This window comes from Mirounga leonina, unplaced genomic scaffold (genome assembly GCF_011800145.1).
Source record: "Mirounga leonina isolate KUSES-001 unplaced genomic scaffold, KU_Mleo_1.0 Mir_94, whole genome shotgun sequence".
NCBI lineage: Eukaryota > Metazoa > Chordata > Mammalia > Carnivora > Phocidae > Mirounga > Mirounga leonina.
The window spans coordinates 17,424,036-17,449,340 of record NW_023270855.1 but is presented as its reverse complement, the minus strand read 5'-3'; the positions used below and the strand labels follow the sequence as shown (position 1 = coordinate 17,449,340).

General features: G+C 38.1%; 2 protein-coding genes across 2 annotated transcripts in view; both read left to right on the top strand.

Annotated features, from left to right (window-relative positions):
* The window catches only part of CHL1 (cell adhesion molecule L1 like), a 211,344-nt gene that overhangs the window by 1,771 nt on the left and 184,268 nt on the right, over window positions 1–25,305 (top strand). The window lies entirely within an intron of this gene.
* On the top strand, window positions 3,455–9,554 carry LOC118005475 (60S ribosomal protein L32-like). The gene is made up of 2 exons (XM_034997404.1): window positions 3,455–3,528; window positions 9,194–9,554. Exons 1-2 carry the CDS (start codon window positions 3,455–3,457, stop codon window positions 9,552–9,554), a joined length of 435 nt encoding a protein of 144 aa, XP_034853295.1.

Below are 25,305 nucleotides of genomic sequence, written 5' to 3'. Positions count from 1 at the left end.
CCTTAAGTGCTGTGGTGGATTTACCTCTAGTAAAGGCAGAGAGCATAGTGTATAATCATTCCTCCCAAGCTCCTGAATATTGTCAGTGAATAAATGGAGACAAATAGTTATTTCTTGGCAAGTGTGAGTACTGGCTATGGCAGTTCATTAAAAATCTCTTTCTGGGCATGTTTTTACCCACATCACTGCAGAAGAGTAGGACTGTGATGATTAATACATGTTTTTTAGATTGTTCTCTGTTGCATCTATACTTATGGGTCCTTTAAAGAAAAGACTGCAGATGTTTATTGCTACCTCATGGCTTTATTATGTGCTCCAACTTACCTGGTGATGAGCAAAAAAACATCCCATGGACCTAACTGTAAGAATGACAGGATTTGATATTGCACATAATGTATTTATTACCTTTAAATTAATTAATCCCATTTACTGGATTGGTTTTAAATACAGTTTAAAAATATCATTTGCTTATTAAAATATAGTTGTGTCCTGGTGGATCTGAAGCAAGTAAAACTGGACATACATTCCCATCACAAAGTTCCTTAAGACTTTCACAAAATAGACCTGACTTTGGAAAATATTTGCTGGATTAAATATAGTTTACTTTTGAAAATTCTGAAGATAGGTTGTTTGACCCAAAATTGCTTTGTGGAAATAATTAGTCTGGTTCATTTTTTTTTTTTAAACGGAGAATTAAATAAGGTTAATGATCAAGACTGATTTATGATTCTGCTAGGTTTTGTTGTTGCTGTTTTTAATTTCATAAAGGAAAATTAAGTAATAGAGGGGGCTGGATGGCATTAGATTTGAAGGAATGAGTGTCAGGAAGCCCTGTGAATATCAATTCAGATAGTAGAGTATTGCTTTAAGTTTGACTTTTGCATGACAACACCCCCTTCTTCACAGTGAATATGTCATCTTTAAAAGGTACCTTGAGGAATTGGTGTGACAGCTTGCCTGAAATTCATGTGATCATTTACATATTGTTTCCCAGGAGCATTGGCATTAAATGTTTCATTTGTTGGAAATTATTTCGCCCTTTGATTTATGACACCCAACAGTGCCATGGTGTCTAATACATTTTAGAAACAAAAATTTAGCTTTTCACTCTTTTGTATTTTCCCCTGAAAATCTAAGCAGTAGTGCACATGGAAAGCTTAAGTTAGGCCAAAGACAAAGGGTGACATAGAAAACCGTGACAGATCTGGAATTTGGGGAGCTAATTGACATGCAAAGGTATAAGCTAGAGGAGGAAGTTGTCTCTATACTAAGGCTGTTTTCAATGATGTGCTGTATTATCTGATTCAATCAGTGTTGCTTGTGATTTTTTCAAACCGAGACCGAGAATACTATATTTTCAATTATGAGCATTTTGATTACAGCTTCATTGTAACTAATTCAGTCTGAAGAGAATGCAATTATTATGGTGATTTACATACAATATGCTAAGTTAACACAGCTAATGAGTGAAAGCATAATATTCTTTCTATTCATTCCTGGAAAAATATTGTGCTAAGCATTCTTTCAAAGAAAAGATTACATTATTAGCCAGCATTTTATGTCTACCTACAGGTAGAATTGGCTTTGAGCCATTTTCTCTGCTATTGAAGTGAAATCTCTCACATTTTGGCGACCATGACTCTCCCCCTCTTTGGGGTGCGAGGGAAGAATGGAAACAATTCCCAATTTAATTAGATATGGTGCTTTCTCATTTCTCCACATCTTTATTGGAGGAAAGATTCTGTACTTTCTAATTTTGGAGGCTGGTTAACACCTTAAACATTACTAATTACTGCAGTTTATTTTATGTGTGTCGCAATAGTGTAGTTAGTTAATTATAGCTTTCTCATTAGCACCATGTAGAGAATAATGAATTAACACATCCCTTTGATCGAAAGAACATCTAAGTTTATCTTCTGAGAATAAAAGTGTTATTGTGTTACCGAAAGTCACTATAATTTTCCCAAGAAACAAATTGGTTGGAATTCTCTAGCACTGGGATTGGAAGCTTGATGAATGAGTTGGATTGATCACAAACAAGAGGGAGTAGAGCTGTGGTTGCTTGGCAACCTAACATTATTCTGCAATTTTTTCTGGTATATTTATCCAGTAAACTAGAAAATTCTGTTTTGTTAACGAATGTTTTTAGTCAGTGCACAAATAGACCATAACTGATTGAGATTTTATGTATTGTGGATAAAAAATGATCCTGCTTACCTTCCTATTGTGTTTAGATAAAAATACAAAGAGAATGCATATTCTGTTTTCAGTTTTTAAAATTTTCTGTGAAAAAAATGTTATTTTCATTTCATAATAGCTTGTTCCTACCAAGAGGTTACAATTTGTTTATCTCTTTGGAAATCAAATTGTTAGGAATATGTATGTGTCTATGTGTATATTTATACATAATAAGAATCAGAGAGTTTGAACTGAGATGAATTCTTCAAAAATTGTGGTTTGCTGGTTGAACTGACAATTTAGGTAAATTTAAGAAGGCATAAATATCCAATCCAAATGATGCTGGCAGATGATGGAATAATATATGTATTAAATATGGCAACTGTATAAATGTATGCTCTTCTTTAAACAGGGTTTCTTTTCCTGGTGGTTTTAATTGTTCTCCCTTCTGACGTTTGGGTGCATCTCATTTTCCCCAATAGTTGCAAAGTAGGAGCTAAGCAAAACCATCAGCTGCCCATCTTCTAATCCAACTCTCCTTAACTCCAGGGACTACAGCGTACCACTTTCCCATTCAGCCTGTGAATTTTAGTGCGCATCAAAATTCCCTTCTCATATCTTTTTTTAATTAAAAAAAAAATTTTTTTTTTTAAAGATTTTATTTATTTTTCAACAGAGAGAGAGAGACAGTGAGAGAGGGAACACCAGCAGGGGGAGTGGGAGAGGGAGAAGCAGGCTTCCCACTGAGCAGGGAGCCCGATGTGGGACTCGATGCCAGGACCCTGGGATCATGACGTGAGCTGAAGGCAGATGCTTAACGACTGAGCCACCCAGGCGCCCTCCCTTCTCATATCTTAACATTCTTGAGCACACGTTCCATTTTATGCATCTCATAAACCTTATATTGTCTGGCACCGTGAGAAGCAAACTGGTGCACTAGCTAGAGTAATCAGGCTGCCTGGGTTCCAAATCAAAGTCCGCTAACTCCTTGGTGTGTGACCTTGGCTAAGTCATTTTAATCTAACACTGATTTCTTCTATGGAGTGGAGGTTAATATCCATGCCCAGCCTGTGTGCATTATTGTGAACATTATAGGGAACAATCTTTATAGACAGCTTAGTAGAACTTACTAAGCACTTAATTAATTCTGGCTTTTAATTATAATAATTATCCATCTATTCCACATTCAGTCTATGAATGGATAGAGAGATGTGCTTCTGCATGTGTGTGTGTGTGTGTGTATCCCTTTGCATGTGAATAAGTGTGAACCGTCATCATGGCACAATCAAATGGAAAATTGTTGATACCTACGTCAGTTATGCATGCATATAGTAGTAGTGATTGTTCAACGTATTTGAAAGATCCCAAGAGTACTGGTTCTCAGTTTGAACTGAAAGGAGAACCACCTGTAGAGCTTTTTAAAAACTACCAACCCAGATGAATTCCATCAGAATCCCTGGGGATGGTAACTAAGACTTGTGGATTTTTGAAAGCTCCTGGTGAGAGTAATGTACCTGGAGGGTTGAGTACCACCGACTTAGATTGGGGTAGATGTTCTTGAAGATCATGTTGGCCTGATGCATTGATTTGCAGTTACCTCGGTGTCATGAAACGTGGTTGGAAAAGAAAGAAAAAAAAAAGCTTTGGCAAACCTCTGAGGTTTTTCTTACTAATTCCTTTGGTTTAAACAGCATTTTATTCTCTGAAGAGCTCAAATGCACTTTTCATTTACTGTGTATTATTTCATTTCTCAGCCAAATGTCTCTATGAAGATGGTAGGAAAGAAGTCATTATCTTGATTTTGCAGATGAACGGAATGAGCCATACTGAAATTAAGTGATTTGATTAGATTCATACATTTAGAACAGACCCAGATACCAAGATTCCTGTGACTTTGAGTCTGAATGTTTCTCTTTTGCTTTGAGATTTCAAGTGAGATAGAGAGAGAATTATTTTTTTAGGACTAAATAGTTGTGTAAGAAAAAGTTGTATAGATGTGAATTTCCACCTTTCTTGTAAGTATGCATTGCAACAAAAAGCAGAACTTTTTTTTTTTTCCTGAAGAAGAGGCACCATAGTCTATTTAGGATCCAAACTAATGTCCTTTAGACTGAACCTAGCCTACATATGTGTTTTATTTGGCCCAAGGAGTGTTTAAGAAGTATTTCAGCCAACATTTAAAACCCAGGGACTTCACATAAAAATTCATACTTCTGACTTATCTTTAAAAATGTGATGTCCTCACAGTATTGAACCTGAGTGTCCGGAGAGTTCCATTGGCTGGAAGTGGGTAGCGTGTCCCCTTGACAGTTTTAAAGGACCCAGAGTTTTATGTTTTCTCTGAGTAAGATTTGGTCTCCTTTTGCTTTTACTTTTATTTTTTCTTATGTAAAAGCATACTCCGAGAGGCAATTGAAGGGAGTTTCAAGAAGGGACCACATCTTTTTGGACAGGCTTGAGGGAAACCAACAAGGGCTGCCAAAGAGCCATTATTGCCCCTCATCCAGTGGGACAGTGCCAAGAGAAGTTACTAAGGAGGTGAGAGCAGTAGGCCTGGGAAAGGCTGCCAGCCAGGACCTGTAAAGAAACAGCCACAGTCAAGTGGCAGATGCAGACCACCTGCTCCTTCCTCGGAGTGGCCAAACTTGACCAGGAGTCAGATGGCAGGGGAACCTGGTTGAAGTGGTCTGCGGAGATGGTTCCCTCTGCACAGAGTAGGATGGAAGAAGGTGGAGAACGGATCGGAACCTGAGGTTAATGGAGAATATCCAGCACACCTTAAGCCTTAAAATTTATGGAATGCAGGTAATGGGGAAGGAGAAAGTCTGAATTGCCAAAAGTAGAACAAAATGGAAAATCATTAAATTTGTGTTCAGAGCCATCTTCCTCTACTTTCCTTTGTCATTCTGTGCCCTTCGTTCATTGCCCTAGATGGGCATGCTCCCATTCAGAGGTGGGTTTCTGCTGCAGTCTCCAAACCTCCAGACAGTTCTGTCCATTCTCCTGTATAATCTCTTTCCAAGATGAGAGCTGAGACAGCAGAGAGACTGATGCAAAAGGCATATTATAGCTTCTATGGTAAAAGGTTTGCATTTTTAGCAGAGGTTCTTCCCTAACAAAAGCTTTTGCTGCAAGTGGTAAATTTGATGCTAAGGATTGCAGGTGTTAATGCCTGTGAAGTGGAAATACCCTCAAATAACAGTCTGACAGCTTAAAGTCACTGTAATCTGGACATTTGAATCTCCGGAGGGGTATCCCTCTTCTTTGGCATAGTGGTATCGGGGTGAAGAGGATGAAGCAATAATCAGGGATGCATTGGTAGCATACTGATATGAGGCATTTGTGTTCCCTGGGGCTAAGGGATGCAATTCACAGTGTAATGGAAGGCAAGTAGGTAAGAAAAATGTGGTGATTTTTGATCATTTGATGCAGTTGGAGTTGATTGTGAATTCAGTTCGTTACTGCATCAAAGACCTTTGCTAAAGAATGTAAAGTGACAGAATATCAGCTTATTATGGGATGTTTTGTGTACTGATGTGTTCAAAGGAAATAACACATCTCATGAAAAATTTCAAGGGGAAGACCTTTTCTGACACACTCAACACTACATTTCCATCCATTCAGAAGATTACTTTTGAAGATTTCTATTGAAAAATTATAATGTCTTGCAATATTTAGACGCTTTCAGCATTTTAGAGATTTTTTTTCCTTATCATCTTGCTTGACTTTTACAGTTACATGATGAACAATAAGGGACAAGTTGTTAGCCCATTTTATAGATGAAAAAACAAGCAGGGTCTGATAACTGGTTAGGCAGTGTTTGTGAAACCAGAATTAAGGCTCAGATATCCTGAATTGTGATCCAGTTCATAGCCCACACTACTGCTTTTAGATGTTCTTATTTACTTATTTTTGAGATTTATTTATTTATTTGAGAGAGAGAAAGCAGATAGGGGGAGGAGTAGAGAGAGAGAGAGTCCCAAACTGACTCCCGTGCTAAGCGCGGAGCCCAGAGTGGGGCTCGATCTTACGACCCTGAGATCATAACCTGAGCCAAAACTCAGAGTCAGTTGCCTAACTGACTGCACCACCCAGGCGCCCCTAGATTTTATTTGAAACAAAAGAGAAATGTGTTATAGCTGATGAATTAAAAAAAAAAAAAAATCAGAGTTAATGTATAAACTGAAGGATGTAATGAGTCTAGGGGAAATATTGAAAACATTACCAGTTATATTTCCAAGGCTGAATGTAGCCCTGCCCAAAGATAAGGAAATTTGATTTTCCATAGCTTCTTTAATTCTATGATATATTGATTGACTGATTGACTGATTGATTGATCGTAGGTCCTATGATATACTGACAAGTCATTTAAAAAGCTTTTATTGAATAATTGTTTTATACTAGAGACAGGACTAAGGCTGTGCCAGGCTGATGTTTAAATAGCTACCACTTACTGCATGTTTATAATAATATTTTGCATTCTCTGCATCAGTGATTTGTGTAAAGTACTATTATTATAATACCCATTTTAAGCTGGATGACATAGACTTAGTGGGCTTTTTTTCCAAGGTCATCCTGTATGGCTTAGAAGTGGCAGAGCCAGGACTCACCGGGACTCAAACTCAGAAGTATCTGAGTCCCAGCCCCAAGCCCCTAACTGCCACCCTGTGTTCCCTTTGAGTCTCTCATACACTTTCTGCACCCTGTGTCAGTTCAGGGTGCTATAACAAAGTACCATAGCAGAGTGGCTTATAAACAACAGAAATTTATTTCCTATAGTTCTGGAGACTGGAAGTCTGAGACCAGGGTGCCAGCATGGTCTTCTTGTGAGGACCTTCTTCCGGGCTGACTTCTCTCTGTATCTGCCCCACAAGAATGGCAGGAACACAAGAGAGCTCTCTGGATCTTTTATCAGGGAATTAATCCCACTCATGAGGGCTTCACCTCATGAACTAATTACCTACCAGAGGCCATAGTTCCAAATATCATCACATTGGAATTTGGGTCTCAACATATGAATTTTGGGGGAAGCTCAAACATTTAGTCCTTTGCATGTCCTTTCTCTTCTCTCTTGGACTCCATTCCCCAGGTGTGCAGTGTCCATCGGTGCCCCCCTGAGGAGCAGGATTCTCTCGCTATAGTCTTCATCAAGAGCTAGCACCCGTCTCTGTTGTTTATCCAAATTTACCTGTTCTGTGTTACACTATCTCAGTTAAACATGTGGAAAAATAGATACAAAGGATTCCTCTTAAGGTATTTCCCGAAAATGCATACTTATCCCAGGAATGGCAGCATTTAAAAAGACTATTTAAAAGCTTTAATGCAAATAATTCATTGTGAGGGACTTCCATGTGGGAGATACATTGGGAGCGGAGGACATTTGTGTTCTCTCCAAAATTTTGTCATGAAAGCATTTGATGCCTGATTCTTTCTATAACAGTCCCTGGACACCAGTATATGTAAAATTCAACCTTTACCCTCCCCAAAGTTTGCTTGCCCTTATTACCATTTCTTATTTCTTGGCAGAAATGTTTCTGTTGCTCTGTCATATCAATATGCATGGATTTCCCTCACGTCTGGATGTTATATATAACCAATTGCATTACACGGTTGGCATTTCCACAAAGGTGTGAGTATCTGCCACTCCAGATTAATATAGAAATCGTTGGCAATGGCAGATGTCATATACCAGCCTGACTGTTCTTGAAAATGACACCTATCAATATGATGGCACTATCTTTATTAACAGCTGTCAATTAAGATAAGGCTTTGAAGGAAAAAAAAAATTCAGTGCTATTCTAGGCATGGTCAATGTATTTGGGATTTTGAGAGGTAGTTGGTGTTTTGGTTTGGAGTGTTTAGAAGCAAATGCTATTATTATCTTTTAATGTGCAAAATATAAGTAGCATTCTCAGATGCTGAGGAATTCCAACTCCTTTTTCTATAATAGAGGCAAAAATGTTTGCTTTCTGCTTTGGCTAGACAGCCAGTCCCATTTCTTTGGACTTGATGGAATGGATTTGCTATAGGACTTTTGTCTGACCCACGTCTCCTTCTCTAGAGCACAGTACTTGGCGGCTTCTCAAGAAATACATCTGTTTTTGTGTTATAAATCCAGAGACTTTCTAAACTTGTTCTGTAAAATGCATCTGATGACTTAATGGAGAATTCATTTATTAGATTAAAATATTTAAGGCATTGTACAATGGCAAGAAATTGAAAACATTGCCCACAGTGGTAAGCAAACAAACAAAAATAATAACAATTTTAACATCTATAGAGTACATCAGAATGAATAATAGGCTCTTTGGATTATTTACTATTGTTCACTAATTTGAGATGTATACTATTTTCCATAAAGGAGATCTGAGTGAATGAATAAAAATAGAAAGCCCAAATAAAGATGTTTAAGTTTGACCTTGATTCCATTTTGCTTTGTAATCTCTAGCAATTAATTCTCAGTGGGGCTAGATTTCTCAACAGACCACTTTTTCCATGTATAGAAGCTTCTGCATGAAATTGATTTGGGCTGAATTTTTTCACACAGTTGACTTGCTTGAAATAATACTAAAGGACCACCATTGAGCAATTTGGATACAACTAATGTGTGCTTTTGTGAATCAGGTTCAAATAAACTGGATTTGACCTTAACCACTAACCCCTCAAAAAAGGGCTGGCAGTCATCACAGTGAATGCCATCCAATTATGTATAAAAATTGATATGAGTCCTCTCTTCCTGTGGAGATGGCAGCCATCACCTACTTGGCATCATGGCTACTCTCAGACCTCTGATGAAGCCCAAGATCATTAAAAAAGGACCAAGAGGGGCACCTGGGTGGCTCAGGTCCTTGGATCGAGCCCCGACTCAGGCTCCCTGCTCAGTGGGGAGGGGAGTATGCTTCTCTCTTTCTCTCTCCCTCTACGCCCTACTCGTTCTCTCTCTCTCTCTTTTTCTCTCTACCTCTCAATTAAATAAATAAAATCTTTAAAAAAATAAAAATAAGAAATAAAAAAGGACCAAGAAATTCATCCAGCACCCGTCAGACCGATACGTCAAAATTAAGAGCGACTGGTGGAAGCCCAAAGACACTGACAATAGGGTGCGCAGAAGATTCAAGGGCCAGATCTTGATGCTCAGCATTGGTTATGGGAGCAACAAGAAAACAAAGCATGTGCTGCCCAGTGGCTTCTGGAAGTTCCTAGTCCACACTGCCAAGGAGCTTGAAGGGCTGCTGAGGTGCAACAGATCCTACCGAGTAGAGATTGCTCACAATGTCTCCTCCAAGAACCACAGACCCATTGTGGAAAGAGCAGCCCAGCTGGCCAACGGAGTCACCAATCCCAATGCCAGGCTGTGCAGCAAAGAAAATGAATAGTTGGATAGTTTATGTGCACATTGTAGTTGTGTTAATAAAATCAGAAAACTAAAAAAAAAAAAAAAAAAAAGGACAGGAGTTGTTTGAATTGGAAATTGACTTCTATACCCAAAACCTGCTTTTGAAAACTTGGTTACTACCTCTGTTTTCCTGTTTCACCAGCTGTAAACTGAGGATAGAAACAGTTACCACTGCCTCCCAGTGGCAGCTGGAGGATTAATGAGCTAATATTTGTAAAATGCTTTGAAGACAAAAGTGCCAGCTATTATTATTACTAATAAACCATTTTTCTCCAGTGTAATGTTGGACAGCGGCCATTAAAAACTCATTACTGTATTTAACAGTAAAACAATCTGCTACAGCCTTGTATTTACTGCCTCAATTAAGCATGCATTCCACTTCCTTTGCCCCTCGAAATTCAGAGCTGATGAGGAGGGACAAAAAGGTGTGTGTCATCATTTCCCAAGTTCATTTAAATAATGGGGTTAACAGACTGGATGCTTAGAGTGGAGAGTAGTTGGATTGTTTCTACTGAAAACTAGACTGTGTCCTTAATGGGAGGCTAATTTGGCTACACATTTGCTTCTGTGCTCTATGAAGGGAATGGAATGCCCAGTTCTAGGTTTTTATTCAACTGGATTTACTTCACATCTACTGCTGTTGAAGATTGTATTCCAGTGTCTTGGTGGTTCAGACTGGTTCCATGAATGACACAGTTTATGTGGGCGGTTGTATGGTGTGTGTGTGCATGGTGGAGCAGGGGTGGGTGTGCTCTATTTAGAACTCATGCCAAACATGAAGTAGAAAACTGAAGTAATTATTTCAGCCGCTTCCAGTCCACAAATATTAAAAAATAAAACTGGAGGTCTTGAATTATACAGAGTAGTTCATTAATCTGTAATTGATGTGTTGCATTAAATCCCTTCAATACAAATTTATTTGGATCTACGTGGATGTTCTTAAATACTGCATGATACAGGTAGTGGAAGCATTTCTCACCTATTGCCAGAACAATGCTCATTTTCCCCATGCTGTTTTACTACTGCAAATAAGAGTAAAAGATATAAAATAAATCAATGACTGTAATCACAACAAGTAAATCTGAAGTCTATTCATTAGCTACCTCCAGTCTCTAAATCCTAAACCAATATCTAAAGGTTGAACAAAAGAGGCCTCATAGCAGCATAAATTCACTGAATTCACTGCTAGCATTTTGGTATGGAAAGACCTTCCTCACTCAGTGACTACTCACTCTTAATTTAGAACCATTCTAATAAGCATAACTGTTTTATTTTAGTGGATGACAGAGTATAAACTGCAAGTTAGAACAGATGATGGAAATTTTGCAGATTCGTTCACAGACAAAAGAAATTATAGTTAGCATCTCTTCAGCAAGGGAGGAGTATGGAAAGGCTAGAAAGAGGCAACTCAGAAATCATGATGGCCTTATGAGTGGTCCCTGAGTCATTAAGAAATTATGAAATAGTTTAAACTAAAAAAAAAAAAAATTGACATATCACCTATATGAGTATAGATCATTAATCTGAAAATCAAGTGAAATCATCTTTGCTAGTGATCTACCTGTTTTAAGAATGTTACATGCAAATACAAAACAGCAGTATTAAAATTCCCCAAACCTTTTACAAGATGTCCTTCTAATAGCAATGCACTAATAACTATCCAAGGTACTATTGTTTGCAGATGAGATTTTGCACTGCAAGTGTATCACAGTATATTTTTTTATTACTATCAGTTAAGGAGGCCATGCCTTGTAAATACTATCACCATTCCATTGACTTCTGAAATGGAGCTCATGCTATTTTCATCATTTATTTTGTTGAATTGTGCATGGGGAATTCACCATATGGCTTTAAACTGTTTAAGACCTCAGTAGGAATGTGTTTTGCATATCAGATTCTTGGGGGAAATACACAAGTTGCTTATCATTTGGAAGAAAAGTACCTGGAGACTTATGTGTAGTGAAGAGGGGAAATGATGAAAAATTAATTTTAATTGTGACTATGTAGCAATTTATGTAAAATGTGAAGGGGTACTGTTCGGTTACCTATTGCCACATTACTAACCCATAACTGAAACAACAACCATTTTATGAAATCTCATGCTTTTGTGTGTCAGGGACTCAGGCAGGGCTAAGATGCGTGATTTCTTCAGCCCCACCTGGTGACAGCTGGGGTGACATGGCAGGTTCAGATGGTGGCCGGGTTGGCTAGTGGCCCCAGGATAGCTTCACTTGCATGTATGGTGCTGTACACGTGCAAGGGGGCGCTGAACTCAGCTGTGCCCCTCTTTGGCCTCTGGTTATTTTCATGTAGCACATGGTCTCTCCATGTAGGTCAATGGAGACCTCTCAAGTAGGTCATTGGACTTCTTACGTGATGGCTCAGTGGTCCAAGAGTCCAGTTTAGAAGATCATCAGTTCTGGTAAAGACTGGGCCTGGAACAGGTTCAGCATCCCTTCCACTCTGGTCCAAACCATAAAACACCAGTCCATATGCAAAGGGAGCACTCATGCAGCTACCCTGCTGTGCTGGAGGGTTCTACCAGACAGGGTAGGAAGAACTTGAAAGACATGCTAATCAAGAGAATTATTATACCCCCCCTTGATACCATTTACTCACTCCATGACTGATTACAAAGTGGAAGAAAACTTGGAAGACGTAGAAGAACCCTGTGCCCCAAAGGGACTCCTTTCCCTTCCTCCTTCCTAGATCTCTTATGCCCAGGAGCACACACGACTTAGAGAAGGGAGTGTGACAGGAGAGTGAACTTTGGCTAGCCGGAGGCACCCATGTCTGGAGAGGGAGGCTAGATGTGAGAGGATGGGCAGCTGAGGACACTCAGGCTGAGATGCCTTAGCACGATGGGCTTTGCTGATGCTCTGTACCTCCCAGCCATTTGCATTTATCCTTACTCTTCCATTTAGCTCGGAAGTGGCTTGGCCTTGGCAGCACTAGGACTCCCCCAGTGAAACTCAAATGCCTGGAAACATGGAGTTGACCACTCAGATCGCACAGGCACTGGGCTTGAGGAGGGACGGAAAAGAGCCTCTCCGTGTCCTTCTGTTTATCTTTTACAGCCACAAACGAGAAAGGAGGCAGGCTTCTTGCACCGAAATGATAATTGTGCATTTGGCTTCCGTCCTTCTTTACCTGTAACTTTCAGAAACAGGATTGTAACGGAAAGGGGATTCACGGGTGGTGAGTACCAACATCATTCTCATATCTTCTTGCAGCGCTGTGCGAGCGCAGAGCAAGAAGCAGGTCAAGAATGTACAGCAAGGGAGCTGTCTTGGGCTGTTTCTTTTCTCTTCAAATGCTCCCTGATAATGGATGAAGAATAACCGCCGCCATGTCTAATATGGGTTCAGTTTGTGTTCTCATCGCCTCTACTTCTGTATTTCCTCACACCTTCCCATCATCTTCTTCCTTCTGTGGCATGCCGATTTTTCTCTCAGTGCTTGGGAGCCACGCATGCTATCATTCTCATACCTCTGTTACATTATCCCACTCTTCTGATAAACACGGATGTTTTTCTCCTGCAGTCTTGCCAAAAGCATGTTCGGAGTATTGCACTATATTTTTCATATCTCAGAAACTAATTCAGCAGGTAAAATGCAATATATGTAACCCTAAAATGCTCTGTTATGGTGAATTTAATTCTATAATGGTAATGCTGGAAATTGCCTTTAAGTAAGGGACACAAACATATATCATTTAATGGGATTCTTATAAAAATTAGGTGTTAAATAAATGAATACATAAATAAAAACTAGGTGTTTAAGCAAGGTAGGTATTAATCCTATTCAGAGAGGTTAAGGGAACTCCTGGCACCATTTCTGTAAGAGGGGAACTGGAAATCAGGTTGTCTGATTTTGTCTTAAGTCATTTTCACGACAAACCACTTAGCTGTTGATAAAATGTCCCCTTGTTCAGAAAACTTAGTGTTTTCTGGACAGGTTCATTTTTAGATGATACAACCTATAAAGCCGTATTAAAAAGTCTTGGGACTGTTGAAACACAAGCAATGCTCGGATTTTTTCCTGTGGTTTCGTTTGTTATAGCAAAATACATTTTTACTACAGCAGAGAGCACCTTCTGGCCAGTCTTGCTTTAGCACTTGTCCATCTTCTGTCCTCTGCATCCTTTCTCTACTCTTACATGACCACAAAGCCTGCTTCAACTTTCTCTTTGACACACGAGATTTATTTCTCATGAGCCATTCTGGATAATTCCATGTTCAGTCTTTTAATCACTAGACCACTGTAACCTTCCCCTCGCTGGATTTCTGCCCTTTGTCATCATTCTTCTCCACGAAGGTCTAAATGTCCCTGAGAAAATCCCCCTTTCTCGCTTGTCACTTTGACCATGATGTCACTTACTTCCCGAAAATTTCCCCTGGCTCCCCACTGCTTTGCAGGCCAAGTAACTGTCACACTTGGTTTCCACATTCAGCCGGATTCAGCCTTCATTATTTCCTTCTACTTTCCTGTATCCTTAGAGACCCTCTCCTTTTACCCAACAGCTCGCTGTTCCAGCCTTTTTAGAGCTCCTGTCTTCTCAGACACTTTCTTTTTTTAAATTTTTTAAAAAGATTTTATTTAATTTATTTGACAGAGAGAGACAGGGCAAGAGAGGGAACACAAGCAGGGGGAGTGGGAGAGGGAGAAGCAGGCTACCTGCTGAGCAGGGAGCCCGATGCGGGGCTTGATCCCAGGACCCTGGGACCATGACCGGAGCCGAAGGCAGATGCTTAATGACTGAGCCACACAGGCACCCCTCCTGCTGTTCTTTCTTCTTAAAATAACTGGTCACTCGATCATCTATTCTCTAAGACTCCCCCAAATACACCGTCTTCATTATTTTTGTCATAAGGTACTTAACATTTTCAACAGCACATTAAAAGAAAAAAGTGTTGCTTTAAAACTGAGGTTTTATTTCATTACTGTAAATGAAACACCAGTGTAGTGGGAAACAATGAAAGGTAATTACAAATGTTAACACAATGAAAACAGTCCAAGGTCATTAATGATAGCTGGTTACAAATTACCCACCTACCTGCCAAAGGCTCTGGGTTGAAGTTCTGCTCCCTCTCTCCCACTATAAAATAGCAAGATTAGTAAAGTTAAAGTGTTGTTAGTGATATATTAGGACCTACCTGAGACTTCACTTTTTTTTTTTTTACAGTCAGAAAGACTGCAAGACAATTCAAAGGGGATATTCGCTCAGGTCATGCCCAAAAGGGCTTCCTAAGATGATCGCAGTACTGAGAATAGTGCTCTAGAATATGCAGCCCAGCTCAAAGAGGGTGAAGACATCCCTTAGAAAAATTCATCACACTTCTCTGCCTTTATCTTAGTATGTGCCTGCATTTAATCATGAAATGAAAATTTGTGAAGTTCTTGCTGTGTGAAAATCACTATGCTGGGTGAATAAACTCCAAGGTGAATTAGACACAGTACCTGGCCTGAAGATGCTTACAGTTACCACCAAATATACACCTATAAAATAGTATTAATATGAACATATATGCATTTTCTGGGGTCTGACACTCCTGAAATGTTGTAAACCTCCAGTCTAATTAAGGATATATACTCAAATAAGAACAATGTAGAGGACCAAAAATGCCATAGGAGAATGTATAGACAATATATGATGAGAATAGGAAAGATTATTTCCAGTTTGTGCACTATTAAAAGTGTCAGGGGGCACCTGGGTTGCTCAGTCAGTTAAGCATCTGCCTGCATCGGGCTCCCTGCTCAATGGGGAGTCTGCTTCTCCCTCTCTCTCTGCCCCTCCCCACCACTGTGTGCTCTCTCTCTCAAGTAAATAAATAAAATCTTTTAAAAAATAAGATGAACGTGTCAGAAAAGAGGTAGAATTTGAAAGGCAAAGAAGAAATTTCATTGCAATTACCATTTCTCGGAAGCAAAATAAATGTGCAAGCCCTACTTAATGAGCAATTAATTTTTAGCAGTATTTATCACACCAGAGTCTAGTGCCATTAGAGAAAACCTTCTTGTGATAAAATGTGATTTGATTACCTTTCTCAAGTTCCAAAAGGCTTTTCCATGTATTATAAAACAGGATCCCTCCCCAATTTGGCATAGACTTAGAGAAAGCCAAACCTGGGTGGAAGATGGCGAGCCAACCTAAAGCCTATTTGATTGACAAGTCAGGGGGTGTGGATATCAAGAGCCATCATAAGGATGTTTGAGTTCTATGACCTTGGAGGGTGCTTTCCAATTCTGAGATGACCAGGAAATCAGATGTTCCCAGCAGAAAAACACAGTGCCTTCCGTGTTTTCTAGGTGGGTTTTTTTCTCCTTTATGTCTCAGAGTATTGCTGACTCTGTGTTCTGTAGTCCCTTCTAGGACCTGGTTCTCAGTCATAGAAGCTCAGATAATGCAGATAAGGCTATTGTGTATTTAGTTCTCTATACTTAGTATGCTTGTGAAATGGGAAGAAGGAAAAAACAAAGGATAGTAATGATAAAGTCATCTAATACTAAGAGCTGACTGTGAAACACTAGGATTTTCTTTATTGTTGTTTATATTTGTGTAATTTTCATATATTTTTCAAGTGAAAATATTTTGTGCCTTTTTTTTCTTAGAAACACTGAGGTCACATGCTACATTATCAATGTCACTTTTTTTTTTTAATTTTATCTTTTTTATTTATTTAAAAAAATTAAGTTTTATTTATTTAGATAATATCTATACCCATTGTGGGACTTGAACTCATAACCCAAGATCAGGAGTTGCATGCTCTTCCAATTGAGCCATCTAGGCGCCCCCCCCCTTTTTTTTTTTAATATCACTTTCTTATTGGCCATACTAACACTTACATAATTGACTTGTTGAGTCTTCTGTACATTGGATTTTAATTACATCAGTAATTTCACTTTTTTTTTTTTTTGAGATTTTATTTATTTATCGGAGAGAGAGAGAGCACAAGCAGGGGCAGCGGCAGGCAGAGGGAGAAGCAGACATCCCGCTGAGCAGGAAGCCCAATGCGGGACTCGATCCCAGGACCCTGGGATCATGACCTGAGCTGAAGGCAGGTGCTTAACCAACTGAGCCATCCAGGCGTCTCCAGTAATTTCACTTTTTAAAAAAAAAGTAGGGAAATGAATATCCACAATACTGATTAGTGATGGATATTCTTGATTTTGCTAGCACCTTGAATAATGCATCCCTCTTTTTGATTACTGTGGATATTTCATTAATACAGAAAATACAACTTTTTAAAGTTCAAAGGGAAGAAGCACTTGTGTGTTAGTAGAGTTGATAAAGCAATAGTGCAGTGATGTGAAATATTCTAGCTTTATCTTCTGAAGTTATTCTTTGCAAATATTAATCATGTGCACCTAATAAGTAACAGTGACAAGGCATAATTTAGAGACTATGAAATTGAGAATTTGAACACACAGCATGTGCAGGCATACACATTCATAGACAGAACTGCTCTTTGGTAAATCTATATAACCTCACTTATGCTGAACTCACTCAGGATCTGCTTTCTCATCAAGTATTTATCATCAAAATGAAAACTTCTTAAAATTGTCATGGATTTGCTTATACTACTATATGTTAAGTGTAAAAAGTAACATTTATTTCTTGGCCTCATACTAGGTGACTAATTATAAAACTGTTCTGTGCATTGAAGTACATCTCTCAAAAGCTTTACAATCTGATTTTTGATGAATGATGCAATAGTGAAATTTGAATGATGCCATCTATTGAATGATGCAATAGTGAAATTTACTTGAGGTGACCATTTCATGAATTCAGAATTTTTTTTTACTTTCAGCATTTCTGCTCATTATTTATTGGCTGAGTTTCATCAAATTTGTCAACTGCCAGCCTAAAGCTTTGGAAATTGGTATGATGAAAATTCTGAGTGGGAATAAATGTCTTTAGAGATATTTTAAACCCAAGAATGTGGGATCTGAGACCTACCTGTCCAGATATGGCAGAAAATGTAGACAAAAAATGGTGTTTAAAAAAATACTACCATATTTTAGAGGAACAGTACTAATCAGATAATATTTAAAAACTCAGGGGCGCCTGGCTGGCTCAGTCAGTGGAGCATGTGACTCTTGATCTTGGGGTTGTGAGTTCGAGACTCATGCTGGGTGTAGAGATTACTTAAAAATTTTTTAAATAAGTAAATAAAAACTCATGACTGGTGGTACAATTTTGAATTGAGGTATTATGGGGAAAACATCATTACTGGAGTTTGAAGTTTTGGCTTTTTGATGTTGTTTGGCAGAATAATTCTAAATACTACAGTTTTTTTTTTCTTTTTGATTTCCTGTGAATTCAGAGCTGACTTTCTTATATGACAGTTGAAAAGAATCTTCTTATTTCTTGTGTATTCTTTTTAATGTGGCCAGGAGAAAGATTAAAGTGAATACTCTCTTTCATAAAGCGGTTGAGAGTTGATTCTGAAATAATGTACCAGACAGTGCTTTTAGAGTGAAAGAATAGCCTCAGAACCCTAAGATAGTCAACATATACCAGACCCGTCTATAAAAAAACATAAAATAGTTTGTGTTTATTGATGCCTTGTGTAAGATGTGGATTTACCAGAAGCATTTGAATTCCATATTTCCCTATGACTGCTAACTGACCGATGGTATTGGTAATATATTTAGAAAGTTTATTTCCTCCTTAAGCATAAGATGCCCATCGGACATTCAAGGAACATTGCTGGAGGCGACTTTGACATTGACAAAGTGGAACACACATTTGGGAAAGGGCTGCTAAAGATGGCCATTCATACCCAGAGAACTAGCATTTTCCCATTTGCTAGGATTTTCCTAATTTGGCAGTGGTTCCTGGATGCCACACCTAGACTTTCTTTCTTTAGCAATGTTGATTTATGGAAATGCTTTGATAGAGGCTCAAAAGCTAACACCAAATTCAGCCGTGCAGAAAGACTCCAAATCATATTCTTCTTTTTTGTCAATATTTTCACTAGGGCAATGTGAGATATTAAATCACCTGGAATTAGTTATGTGCCATTTCAGCAACCTTTTGTGCTCCATCTGCCACAAGCTGTTTGTGCTGATTAGCAGTTTAAAAGTCTGCAGAGGAAGGAAATTTTCAGTAGCTTTTTTCTTTTTTTCTTTTTCTTTTTTTTTTTCTCTTCAGTCCTGTGTGCACTGGGGTAGGAATTACCCTCTGTGTAACTTCTGAATAATTTGGTTGAACAGATTCATGCTGGAAAAGAACAGTATCAGAAAAAATTTACCTATGTGTCTATAGCTATGCTCCCAGGTACAAAAGAGGAGAAGAACCAGTGACTCCAAGTGAAGTAAGTGTGTGTGTGTGTGTGTGTGTGTGTGTGTGTGTGGCTCTGATTCCAAGGAGTCATTCATTCATTCATCAAATATTTATTGAGCTGTTTATAAATTCCAGGCACCGTGCTAAGCATTAAGATGAAGACAAATTCTCTGCCTTCCAGGGTTGACCATTACTAAGAATGTCAGCCAATAAATAAGTAAACAAATAAAATCATTATAGGAAAGAAAAAAAGGGCGATGGTAGAGAAAAATGAAAGGAGGAACTTATTACAGAAAGGGTTTTCTGAGAAGATGACTTTCTAGCCAAGCCAGAAAGGGAGGAAGGCCACGGAAAGAGCCAGAAAGGCAGGGTTCCAGGCAGAGGGGCAGCAAGCGGAAAGGCACCGTGGAAGACAAGAATTTGGCATGGTCTGGAGCTGACAGAAGGCTAGAACCTGGAGCGTAGGGAGCTTGGGCGCAATTGGCACAGGAAAGGTTAGGGCAGATCTTGTGAGCCCTTACAGGTCATGGATGAGAATATGAATTTAAAGCACCGTATAGGAACTTCAAAGGAATCCAAGCAGTTAAAGCAAGTGGATCTGATTTATGTTTATAAAAAAAAAAAAATCACTTTAGCTGTTGCGTGAAGAGTGGATTGCAACAGGGAGCAGGATCCGTTGGTGTTCCACGTGGGGAATGAGAACAACTCGGACTTGAGCTAGGGTGCGATAAAGGGGATTTGTGAGACTGTTTATTGTACTTTTAATAAGATGATATGGGTGGTTTGGGGATTGTTGTGAGAAATAGCACACAGCCCCTGCAAGCAGAAACCTACATGGGAAACAAGTACAGAATATGTAGTTGTGAGACAAGGAGGTTTAAGATCCGTGTCGTCGCCGTGCTGCCTTGCTGCAGAGGGATTTGGATGAGCCCCAGGAGGGCTGAGTGACATTTAGTGAGCTTCTGGACTGAAAGAGGGCATGTACTCCTGAAAGAATGTGCTACACTGCACTGGAGGAACCTGCTCATTAATTCTTACAGCACTTTTGTGTTGGGTATGGAAGATGAAAGACATTTTCCATTCAATTATTGATCATAAGCATGATATGTGTTGATCAAAGTGGCAAGATAATTTGTATCAAATAGAATTCGGTTATCCTTTTTTCCCTTGCTATATTTTAATATATATTTAAGTTTCCCCAAGTGAGTAGAGAACACAGTACCCACCCACCCCTAAGGAAAGAACCATTCTATTGTTAAAAGTGTTACTGAATAGCAAGTAAATTATGTTGACTTTAACCCAAATGCCCACCCTATTTTTTGGTATATACATTAGTAATGTGAAATGCTTCTAAATGTGTCCTTCTAGGAAGATTAAAGTTTAGACTTTGGATGTTTATTTTCATATTTATGTGAAAAAGATACAATTTATTAGTTATATAGATAATGACAAAGAACAAAGAATAAGTTTTAAATTCATAAGAAAAAAACAACACAATGGAGAAATGGGCAAAGAGAAAGAACACATTTTAGAAAAAAGAAACTCAATTGGTCAAAAATAATGTAAAAATACTGGACCTCACAATAATCAGGGCAATGCAAATTAAAATCTCAGTGAAAACAAATTCTAGCTCATCCATATCATGGAATATTACTCAGCAATCACAAAGAATGGACCTATGCAATAACATGAATGACTCTCAAAAGCATCGTGCTGAGTGAAAGAAGCCAGACACAAAAGGTTAAATACTGTATGTTTCCATTTATAGGATATTCTGGAAAAGGTAAAACTAGAGGGACAAATAAAATCAGTGATTTCAGGGACTGGTGGGTGGGGTTGGGAGTTGAGGTGATGGAAATATTTTATATCTTGATTGTAGTCATGTTTAAACAACTGTATACTTTGTCAATACTGAATTGTGCATTTAAAACTTGTTACTTTTACTCTAGGTAAATTATACCTTAGTAAAGCTGATTAAAAAAAAAGCAATGAGGATCTGTGTTACATTTATTGGGCTATAACAGTGAAAATATCTAAACTGAATGTTGTGAAGATATCAGGAAATGGGAGCATTCATGCTCTGCTGATGTGAGTAAAAAGTGACAGAACCCCCTTTGGGAGGAGGAATTCACAATAGCTAGGAAGGTTGAAAATATTTATACCCTAGGATGCCCCAGCCATTCTGTAGCTGCATGATTACCCAAGAGAAGTGCTCACACGTGCTCAAGGGGAACTATACAGTCAGGGAAGAAGAATTTCCTCTGCTATTCAACGTCCTTCTAGCTGGACTAAGAATCAAATTGACATAAGACAGATTAATGGGAGAAAATCAAATTTAATTTCATACACATGAGAAATCCACACAAACATGGAAATTCCAAAGACAGGCAAAGTGAGGTATATATGTCCTTCTGACTAAGAAGAAGGGGGTAGGGGTCTGGGACTTCAAAGGGAATGAATGCAGTCCTCCGGAAGATGAAAAAGAGTAAATGCTTGGTAAAGAAATGTTTCTGGGCCACTCAGAAACAATGGACATAGAGGACTCTGATCAAACAGACCTTGCTAGTTTTCCCCTTATCTACTGTAGTAATTCATATCATAATGTAGTTATCTATGATGATAGCTCTCTTCTTGGAGCAGGACCTCTATCTGTATTATTATTAGGTAGTTGAGGAAGGAAGTAAAGAACTTTTCCTGAATCTGCTGGGTTTTGGTTGCTTTTAACTCAAAATAATCTTTATACCAAAGTGGCCCATCTTGGGACAGCCTGCCTTTATCCCCTACAATACAAACTATGTTCTGTGCAATCATTTGTTTTGTTTTGTTTTGTTTGGTAGGCTCTATGCCCAACGTAGACCCCAAGATCAAGAGTTGCATGCTCTCCTGACTGAGCAAGCCAGGTGCCCCTTCATGCAACCATTTGTAAGAGTAAAAAATGGAAACAACCTACATGTCTATCAAAAGGGGTTAAGTAGCTTGAAATATATAAAATATTTAGTATATGCATGTTGACTTCTATAGAACAGTTCAAATGAATGAACTAAATATAAATGTAGATTTTGAAAATAATTTATGTGAAAATAAGCAAGTGTCAGAGTGATACCTTGTGTATGATAGTGTGTTAAAAAATAAAACTCAACTGAGTAAAATTTTAAAATCTTATGGGCTTTATTCAATGATTCTTGAATCAGGCAGTATCCCATCTAGCAGATAGAAAGGAGCCTTGAGTAGCTGTTCAAAATGAAAGACTTCTAGGGGCAGAAGGCAGCACATACAAGGATTAGTAGCAAAAAGTGAATTGTTTCAGACAAGGTGACTTTCCTTTAGAAGGCAGCAGGGGGTCTGTTGGGCCTATTACCTCCTAGTGCTGACCAGGGATTCTTAATTGACTGGTGTAAGATTCCATTCCTGGGACATGGTGAAACTGTAACTAAGTTAAGGCTTGTTGTGGTTAGGCTCAACATAAGCAACTCTATTTGGGGCCTCTTGTCTCATTGTCAACAATACCAATTATGTGAATTAAAAATACTCATGCAACATTTTATTTATAGAATAGTATAAAAAATGTGTTGCTTGCACATCAAATTAAATATGTTGGTTCTTTCTAGGAGTAAACAGAGATGGAATTTAGAAGAGAAATTAAGGGACTTTCAACTTAATTTCTTGTATTTTATTTATTTAAATAGTGATTTCTGGGGGCACCTGGCTGGCTCAGTTGGTAAAGCATGTGACTCTTGAACTCTGTGTTGGGACTTTGAGCCCCATGTTGGGTTTGGAGCCTACTTAAAAAATACATAAATAAAAATAAAAAGTGAGTTCTGAGGCAAATATGACAAAATGTTAATATTTAAAAATTTAGATGGCAATTATGTAGGAATCTTTAAATTCTATTTCCTGTATCTAAATTTCTTCATAAAATAAAAACATGTAAGCTACATTGCAAAATCGCCAATATAGAATTTGTGTTTTTTGGTCAAGTAGAAACATTATCACCAAAGACTGATAATGAACTGTTTCAGCTCTTGATTACAATGTAGATCTATCAGAATGTTTATATGTAACAGACCCTAAACTCATTCAGAGATTAACTTGCTTAGATCTAAGAGAAATCTCATGCCTTTCCATTTTTAATTTCATGGTAGTTGTCAAAAACTAGACAAAAAGTCAACTCAATCTCCTCTTCAGAAGAGTAGAGGTAAACCACATAGTCATACTCCAGTACTTTTTTTTTTTTTTAAAGATTTTATTTATTTATTTGACAGAGAGACAGTGAGAGCAGGAACACAAGCGGGGTGGGTGGGAGAGGGAGAAGCAGGCTTCCCGCTGAGCAGGGAGCCCGATGCGGGGCTCCATCCCAGGACCGTGGGATCATGACCTGAGCTGAAGGCAGACACTTAACAACTGAGCCACCCAGGTGCCCCAGTCACACTCCAGTACTTAACATCTGTACAAAGACTTATATATACATGAGTAGTACTTAGTATTTCAGGTAATCTTCCTGATGTTTATGTTGGTTCTGTAAGTGTTCTTGCTGTTAGAATATAGATGAGCAAACACTGAAGAAGGAGTTTAAATTACGTGTTTAATATTAAGTTCATGAGACTGTAGATACTGTACTTATGCAAGATATTACTCTATTGTATCTTAATATTTATTGACTTAATTTATAGAAATATTTTATGTGCTCAAAAATGATATGACTACATATGTGACAAATCTTACTTAAAAATTTAGGTTTCTATAAGAAGCAGCATAATTTTAACTTAGGCTTATGGATATAATATTATTTCATCTCCTTGCAAAATAATTGAAGGCAGCATATATTTTGTATCAACCTAAAGAAGTACCAAAAACTGGCTCCTGAAATCAAAATCTAGGTTCTTATCTACATATATCTGTGTTACTTGACCTATATTCAATTCCTATTGTAAACAATTACCACCAGATTAGTGGCTTAAAAAGACACAGATTTGTTCTCTAGAAATTCTGGAGTTTAGACGGCCCCAAATCAAAGTGTCAGCAGAACTATTTTCCTTTAGAGCCTCTAGGGGAGAATCTGTTTCTTTGCTTTTTCTAGCTTCTAGAATCCACCTGCATTCCTTGGCTTACGGCCCCATCCTTCATCTTCAAAGCCAACAATGTAGCATCTTCCAATTTGTCTCTCTCTGCTCTGCCCTGTGTCACCTGTTCTGACTCTCACCTTCTGCCTTCTTCCTATAAGGAACCTGTGCTTATATTAGACCCATTCACGTATTCACGTAATCTAGGATAATCTCTCTATCTCACAGTCCTTAATGTAATCACATCTGCTAAGTCCCATTTACCATGTAAGGCAACATTCTCGCAGGTTCTAGGGATTAGGATGTAGGTATCCTGTGATGTCTTTATTCAAACAACCACACCACCCTTCAAACTATTTTCTGGTTGAAATATCCATGAAATTAAGTGAACTTTTGGTGAAAACATTTTGGTCCATCACTATCACTATATGATATAAAATAGTGATACTTAAGTGAAGTGTTATGGGAACACAAATCTGCATTGCAAAGTTAATATTAGAAGGTAAAGGCTCTCTAAGTATTGACCTATAGAGTTAAAATAACTTTTGTGTGGGCAGTATACCATCTTTTGTTTTTAAAGGAGTAATCTGTTCAGAATGTGGTATTTTTGTACTGTAACTACATTGTATCATGGGTAAAGAATAGGACATATCTCAGAAGATTGTTGCAATTACTAAATGAAATATTTTTAAAACTGTTACAGTGGTGACTGGCATGTAGCTTTTGCTAAATACCTGCTTGTTGCATTTGTTAATATTACTAGATTCACTGAATTACCAAAAACCATATTGACTACATTAAGTAACAGAATTTAGTGGAAGAGAAAATGCAAAAAATTGATTTTAACTCAAAAGGAAAAAAATATTTTGAGAAAATAAAATAAAAGGACTGTGTCAGGTACTAATTGACTAGAGGATTAAGCTCATAAATCCTTTATTCATTCAATAGGTAGTATTGAACACTTAGGATACCATGTTGTCTATTAAGTTCAGGAACAATGCTGAGCAACTGGAATGCTACCTACACTTACAGAGCCTACAGTCTAACTCAGGAAGACTGTTAATAGAGGAATAATAAGCGTTGGGATGGAAGTTGTACAGGGTATCAGATTGTCTTATATTTGATTCTTAGAGTTAAGCCAAATTTAACATCTCTGAAGTCTGAAAATGAATATAGAGATTCATCCAGTAAAATGGAATCTATATTAATTCTTAAAACATCTTTTTTTTTTTTCCCCCTTTATAAGACAGCTCATAAAGCCAAAGTGAAAGCTGGGTCAAACATGAAACAATTCAGTTTCTTTCTTTCTTTCTTTTTCTTTCTTTCTTTCTTTCTTTCTTTCTTTCTTTCTTTCTTTCTTTCTTTCTTTCTTTCTTTCTTTCT

Excerpts from the sequence above, each read along its gene's own strand:
- LOC118005475 (XM_034997404.1), top strand. The coding sequence starts at position 3,455 with ATGGCACAATCAAATGGAAAATTGTTGATACCTACGTCAGTTATGCAT. Across the intron at positions 3,529-9,193 it reads AGTAGTAGTGATTGTTCAAC|GACCAAGAAATTCATCCAGC; the intron begins GTATTTGAAAGA and ends GAAATAAAAAAG.